The 7,623-nt window shown below is 29.5% G+C and overlaps 1 protein-coding gene across 1 annotated transcript; it reads left to right on the top strand.

Annotated features, from left to right (window-relative positions):
• The first annotated feature begins 676 nt into the window (after positions 1 to 676).
• LOC106341822 (beta-glucosidase 29-like) lies at positions 677 to 7,383 on the top strand. The gene is made up of 13 exons (XM_013780549.1): positions 677 to 863; positions 4,074 to 4,143; positions 4,542 to 4,597; positions 4,725 to 4,800; positions 4,875 to 4,952; positions 5,024 to 5,111; positions 5,239 to 5,494; positions 5,580 to 5,698; positions 5,789 to 6,006; positions 6,121 to 6,155; positions 6,246 to 6,351; positions 6,486 to 6,594; positions 6,950 to 7,383. Exons 1-13 carry the CDS (start codon positions 720 to 722, stop codon positions 7,359 to 7,361), a joined length of 1,767 nt encoding a protein of 588 aa, XP_013636003.1. The 5' UTR covers positions 677 to 719; the 3' UTR covers positions 7,362 to 7,383.
• The last annotated feature ends 240 nt before the right edge of the window (positions 7,384 to 7,623 follow it).

Raw genomic sequence — 7,623 nt, 5'->3', positions numbered from 1 at the left:
CATGGTTTAATAATTGATATGTTGTTTAATAATTGAGAAAATGCAACTTTATTCTTATTATTTTGGTTTTTTTTTTTTGAACAATTTATTTTGGTTATTCGATATCAATAATTTGTGAGTTTTTTTCAAAGTGAGAAGATATGAGATTTGTAGTCGTTACAAACAATGTGTTTCTCTACGTGTATATATAGAGCTTAGTCTCGTGACGTTGATGTACGTGGAAGTGTACTCTTGTTCATGATTTCTATAGGAATTCCAAATAATTGATATGTTCTTTCGAATTTCAGTAATTAAACTTTTAATTCAACTTCTACTAAAATATAAAAAATATATTTTATTCCACTTCTACTAAAATATAAAATATATATTTTCTGCAACATGTATTTATATGTAAGTTACAAAACCATATATTCATATGTAATTAGATATTCAACTAAAGGTAGTTTGGTTTATAGTGGATGCATTGGCCTCGATTTCATCGAAGTACGTAATAGGGGAATCGTCAGCTTTTTGGAGTGATAGTTGTAAGCGTTCTAGAGAGTTTTTACATGCAAAAAGAGTTCTTGACCCTAAGGATATACACTTCCACGTAGATCAATGTCACGAGACTAAGCTCTATATATACAGGTACAGAAGCGCATTGTTTGTAACGACTACAAATCTCTTTTCACTTTGAAGTAAACCACGAACCTTTGAAATCAGATACCCAGAAAATAAGAATGAAATTACCTTTTCTCATTCTCCTTCTGATAACGACGTGGTTTACAAATAACGTTATTTCTCATTCTCCTGAATCTCGACTACTTGATAGAAGTGATTTTCCAGATGATTTCATTTTTGGAACTGCAACGTCGGCCTTTCAGGTAATTTGAGATTGTAACTATAACATGCGTTATAGTACACGAAATAACTAGTCAGGTTATATATCGATTGTTTTAAGGTGTTGTTCAGCTAATGATGATATATGGTTGCTTTTTTTGGGTTGGTATGATGGTATCTGATACATTTTTTAACTTAAGTTTATATTATTTTTGATCCAAGCCGCTAACAAACTGGGATGGTTAAAAATTCATGATTATTATGGTATTTGATTCAATTGGTTCATAATGCATGCTATAGTCTATTTATTATGTATGGTAACATAAACAAAAAGGTGTTGATTTGAGGAAAACCAAACAAAAAATTGGAGGATAAAATCCTCAACGTCATAGAACTTGTAATTTCTCTTAAAACTTTACCCAAAAAGAAAAAAAGAACATCACAAAATTGCAGTATTTTTATAAGACAAATGACTTTATATGGCGTTTAACTTTCTTGACTAATTTTACCCCCAAAAAAAATTTTTCTCCATCTCAACCTAGGAATGCACGTTCTTTCCATGGATCTTTATGTTTTGTTGGTTGTTCTATTCCGGTCTAGTTTCCCAGACCACCTCAAATTTGAATAATAGAATAGCCGTTTGCTTTTAAAAAAATAAAAATAAAAAATAAAAATAAAAAAATAAAAAATTTCTCAACTATGCAAGTACGGTAGACTATTCCAAGAAAAATCTCATGGGCCTCTCAGGTCAAATTTATGTAATACCTTGGCTCAAGCTAGGTTAACTATAAGGGGCCTCTCGTCAACTGTAGTAATTTGGAATCCCATTTATATATTGATAAATATTATATTTTTTTCATCAATAAAAATTATCATTTAAGTTTTAAATAGTCCAACAAAATATGTTTTTTTTTCAAATTACTAACGATGGGTTATAATAAATTGGTTTGAATATGCTATTTCGGCTGGTTTGAAAAATTAACGACAAACCCAAATCGTTCGTTAAATACCTTTTTTTTTTTGAAAATTATAAAATAAGACTTACATAGATGATTGGAGAAGCAGCATTAATATTTCAATTAAGTTTATTAATATTTTGATTTTGCTTGACCATATTTATCCGCTTACATGGTTTACTCGTACGCATGAAAATACAAACCATATTCTAACAGAAAAAAGACAAAAATAACACTAAATCAAGTTTTTGTTCTCAATCTAGCATTCAAGCTCAAAATTCACAAAAATAGCATTTAATGTTTTATCAAAAGTCAAAAACTTATGGTTTAGAGTTAAAGGGTGGGGTTTAGGATTTAGGGTTTAGGGTTTAGGGTTTAGGGTTTAGAGTTTAGGGTTTAGGGTTTAAGGTTTAGAGTTTAGGGTTTAGGGTTTAAGGTTTAGAGTTTAGGGTTTAGGGTTTAAGGTTTAGAGTTTAGGGTTTAGGGTTTAAGGTTTAGAGTTTAGGGTTTAGGGTTTAAGGTTTAGAGTTTAGGGTTTAGGGTTTAAGGTTTAGAGTTTAGGGTTTAGGGTTTAAGGTTTAGAGTTTAGGGTTTAGGGTTTAAGGTTTAGAGTTTAGGGTTTAGGGTTTAAGGTTTAGAGTTTAGGGTTTAGGGTTTAAGGTTTAGAGTTTAGGGTTTAGGGTTTAAGGTTTAGAGTTTAGGGTTTAGGGTTTAAGGTTTAGAGTTTAGGGTTTAGGGTTTAAGGTTTAGAGTTTAGGGTTTAGGGTTTAAGGTTTAGAGTTTAGGGTTTAGGGTTTACGGTTTAGAGTTTAGGGTTTAGGGTTTAGGGTTTAGAGTTGAGAAATGAGATTTTGGGGATAAGATTTCAAATTTTGAAAAATAAAAAAATTAAAATTTTCAAAAGATAAAATGCTATTTTGGTCATTTTAGTTTTTGAGTGCTATTTTTGTGATATAAACTTATAATGGTGCTATTTTGGAGATTTGCCCATATTCTAATGGTGTTAACATATAAACTGAGGCATATGCTATATTTCTAAGATATTTATTACACGATACCTTTTCAAAAAATATAATTAATCACATTGTATATACCGATGAGATATAGTTACATATTCTTTAATGAAAATTTTCATTGTTCTAAGTATAGCAGTACTTTTGAGTTTAATAGAGAACATATTTCTGGAAGAATTTTTATCTTTACCACTTTCTTGGTTAATGTTTACTGTCGCTAAAAAAAATATTTTCAACAATATTTTATTTATTAAGTGGTATAAGATTCTCATACTCTTGTTTTTTATATACATAATAATTAATTATTTAAATTAAAAAAAAATTATGTTTTCGAATTATATGAACTTTTTTATAAATTTTTGTTTTGATTTTTTTTTTCAAACTTTTTTTTTGAAAATTAAAAATTATTTTTGAAACTATTTTAGAAAAAATATATTGTTTAAGTATCTATTTATATATTTATTAGAATCTTAAATTTCACATTCCAAAAATCTTATTCCACCCCTCAACTCTAAACCTTAAATCTAAATTAGTTAACATTAGGTAAAAATGATTAGTGTAAACATGAAAAATGGTACTATGAATGTGATATTTTTGACAATTTCTCATATTTCTGTTATTAGACATTTCTATTTTTCTATCAACATATGAATCTTAACAAAAATATATCACATGAATTTAGTTTGTAAACTTAATAACTATACAGTTGTAAAATTATATATATTTAGTTTGCAAACTTTAAATAGAAATCTACAAAATCATCTTAATAACATGATTTGTTTTTATTTATAAAAGAAATAAAACAAACATTAAATTACATCACAAGAATTTTAATAAACTTTTGATTAAATTTAAAATTTTATATATTATTTTAAATTGTGATTTCAAATTTAAAACGTGTAATAGAAGTTAACGTAATATGGGCTATAATATTTTTAACAATTTGTACTAATTTACTCTTCATAGGTTCAAAACTTAATATGTTTAACATTCTAAAATATTTTTCAGCTTAGTTTCAGAAATATAAAATAAAAATCTAAAAGTAAAAATATAATAAAATTAAAATGACACTCTTACTATATTATATATCATAAATTTTTCAAATATTTAAAACAAAAATTACACACAGTCAATAACAAAATATAAGTTTCGACAATTATACAAAAAGGACCAAAGTTAAATAATTAAAATACAAACTTTACATATATACGTTTTAGGGTCTATATTAAATGTTTTTCCTGTGTCTTCAAATTAAGCTCGGTAATTTTTATCCATTATTGTGCAGACCGAAGGTGCAACTAGTGTAGGTGGAAAATCCCCAACTATTTGGGATTACTTCACCCACACTTTTCTAGGTGTTTATTATTTATTACTCCCTCCGTATAATTCTCCGTATAATTTTAAGTGGTGTTTAGAGATTTTAATTTTGTTTCATATTACGTAATGTTCTCATTATTCTAGATAAAATTTAATGTCATTAAAAAGTTATGATCAATTATAAAATATTGTATTTTTTTTATTGGTTAAACTAATTTTATTTAATGTTTCTTTTATGTAACTAAGATAAATTACATAAAATTGTGTACTTTTTTAATTTTTGTGGAAAAACCTTAAACATCAACAGAAATGATACAGAGGAGAGGAAGTAATATTTCCTATAATGTTTTTCAAATGGTTACTTTAATTTCATATATATATATATATTGATGACTATATATAGTTTTATAATGATTTGTAATGTTTTCAATTCTAGAAAGAACCAATATGCAGAATGCAGATGTGGCAGTCGATTTTTATCATCGTTATAAGGTATTCTTGGTCCTCGGATGCGGAAAGGAACTACTTTTTTAAAGCTCGATAAAGAATTATATTTAATATTGTGGATCCTTTTAATTTATATTCCTAATTACTCAGTGCTAATAAATTCTGAAACCAGGATGACATCAAATTGCTGAAAGAGCTAAATATGGACTCTTTCAGATTTTCAATTTCGTGGGCTAGGTTAATACCCAGTAAGTAATTGACGTTATTTTTTCCTCAGAATTTCTTAATGAATATTTGCTCAGACGGTATCTTTAATTTAAAGGTGGAAAGGTAGAGGATGGAGTAAATAAAGAAGGGTTACAGTTCTATAACGCTCTCATCGACGAACTTCTTGCTCATGGTATATACTAATCAATCAATAAATTATAGGTTATCTCATATCATATGATTTGGTGGGCATAATATGTACAGGCATTCAACCTTCGGTGACTCTCTATCACTGGGACCATCCTCAAGCTCTTGAGGACGAGTATGGTGGTTTCTTAAGCCCTCAAATAATGTAAGCAAGCTAAACCAAATATTGCAAAACATACAAAATCAACTAATTTAATTGAGTATTATGTCATTTACATGAACATATATAGAAGAAACTATAACTAATACGTTTTAAAAATTCGGCAAATCAGAGAAAATTTTCGAAATTTTGCAAGAGTTTGTTTTGAAAACTTCGGCGATAAAGTTAAGATGTGGACAACTATAAATGAACCATCCGTTATAAGTATTGCGGGGTATGACACGGGCAACAAAGCAGTTGGAAGGTGCTCGAAATGGGTGAATAGTAAGTGTCAAGCCGGTGACTCGGCAACCGAGCCTTACATTGTATCACATCATCTTCTTCTTTCTCATGCAGCGGCAGTACAAGAGTTCCGAAAATGTAACAAGGTCTGTATACATACAAGTTCATTAAAACATGCAAATCTTTTATATTTTGATTATTTGTATTTAATAAACAATATTCGTGTGACAGACTTCAAAAGATGGTAAGATTGGGATTGTGATATCGCCTCCGTGGCTTGAACCTTACGACTTCACTTCATCTGCCGACAAACATGCTGTTGAACGAGGCCTTACCGTAGAAATAGATTGGTAATATATACTTTACAAACACATGAATCTTTTTTATATATATTTTGTAATCATAAAACTAATTTTATCTTTACAATGTATATGCATTAGGCATCTAGATCCGGTAGTTTACGGCGATTATCCAAAAATCATGAAAAAACACGCCGGTAGCAGATTACCTTCTTTCACAGCAGAACAGTCAAAGATGTTAAGAAATTCATATGACTTCATTGGAATAAACTATTACACTGCACGCTTCGTCGCTCATCGTCCTCACATTGACCCTGCACTGCGTCGATTCAGGACTGATCATCAATTTGAGAGGAAAGGTAAGAATGCTAATTGAAATAAAATAAAATAAAACAAAACTTTTCTTGTATTTGAGTAAATTCAAGTGAAACTCGTAACCTAATCTTAATTTTTTATACTTTACGTGTGATCAGAAAAAAATCATAGTAACCACCTAATTGGACCAGGGGTATGTAACGTTTTAGTTGAATATTCCTTTTTATAGATAAACATAATAGTTCACAAATTCTATATTCATTAATGTTCTTTTTCCACACAGGAAAATCGAGGCGTACTCTACTACTCGTACCCAGAAGGTTTTCGAAGACTTCTAAACTACGTTAAAGATAAATACAATAATCCTATCGTCTATATAAAAGAAAACGGTGAGAAAAAAATCGTTTTCTATTAGCATCGTAAATACAGTTTTAGCTATTAATCATAAAATTGAATAATTATTTTCTGTTTTTGTAAGAAAAAAAATTGGTTTGTTTTCTATTAACGTAAATTATTTTTGTAGGAATCAATGACTACGATGACGGTACAAAATCACGAGATGAGATTCTCAACGATACATTTAGGATAAGCTATCATACGGACCACCTTCAACAACTCCATAAAGCTATAATGTAACCACAGGTTTTATATATTAAAAATCGTATTGTATTAGACGGAACTACTACGTATGTTTGCGTTTGCTAGTTATTGTGTATATATATAAATTTGTTAAATATCATTGTGAAACTGTAAACGCAAATGGAATTACTGTTTTGTTTACGTTTTGCATTTTCCAAATGATATTTGATAAAAATGTTGTGTGATCTTCAGAAATCAAGAGTAATCACAATAATTTAGGGCATAAACAAACTAAACCCGCTATTTATGAAAAAGATGATGATACAAATTCTGCTATGAATTACCATTCATTTATCAATCGATCAAACATTGTTCTTGTGATTTGAATTATTTTAACTGTTATAACAGAGATGATGGATGTGACGTCAGAGGATATTACACGTGGTCGTTACTAGACAACTTTGAGTGGGAGCATGGATACTCTACTAGATTCGGTCTTTACTACATTGACCGCGAAAACGATCTTAAACGGTATCCTAAAGATTCCGTCCACTGGTTCAAACAGTTTCTCAATAGACCGGTGCTAAAAAGTGAACAAACAGAGAATGAAGAAGGTTGGAAGGAAGAAAATAATAACAACACTTTGGATGATTCAGAAGGTTTTGAGACATCGATTGATTCTATTATAAATCTCATGACAAACACATCGAGAATAGAAGAAGAGGGAAATGATATTTGCGCTTTTGAGAATCCTAATGATCAGCTCGGTTTCTTGTTGGGGCCGCAAAAGTTATTTGGAACTCTAGAGAACCTTTTGTGAACGAGACTCTTAGACTTTGAACGTGTGATGTTTTGGCTACTCTATGTATGTTACAAATAAGCGGAATATCCAGCCGACATGCATGTATTCGTGATTGTAGACTGTAATCACATTTAAGTGCATATATGTTCTTTTGTTTGTGTTTGTAACTGGAAGTGAATCCTATGAGATTTTTGTGTAAGAGATATCATGATAGGTCCCTTGCCAAGAGATATCAATGTTGATCTAGATACATGAACCACACAAGAGAACACAACAACAC

Source organism: Brassica oleracea, chromosome C4, assembly GCF_000695525.1.
Source record: "Brassica oleracea var. oleracea cultivar TO1000 chromosome C4, BOL, whole genome shotgun sequence".
NCBI lineage: Eukaryota > Viridiplantae > Streptophyta > Magnoliopsida > Brassicales > Brassicaceae > Brassica > Brassica oleracea.
The sequence above is the reverse complement of the archived record's forward strand: the minus strand, read 5'-3'. Positions and strand labels throughout refer to the sequence as shown.

Bases quoted from the DNA above. Each gene is read 5' to 3' on its own strand.
- LOC106341822 (XM_013780549.1), top strand. From the start codon at position 720: ATGAAATTACCTTTTCTCATTCTCCTTCTGATAACGACGTGGTTTACA. The intron at 6,352-6,485 runs GTGAGAAAAAAA...TTATTTTTGTAG, and splicing joins CGTCTATATAAAAGAAAACG to GAATCAATGACTACGATGAC. The intron at 6,595-6,949 runs GTAACCACAGGT...CTGTTATAACAG, and splicing joins CAACTCCATAAAGCTATAAT to AGATGATGGATGTGACGTCA.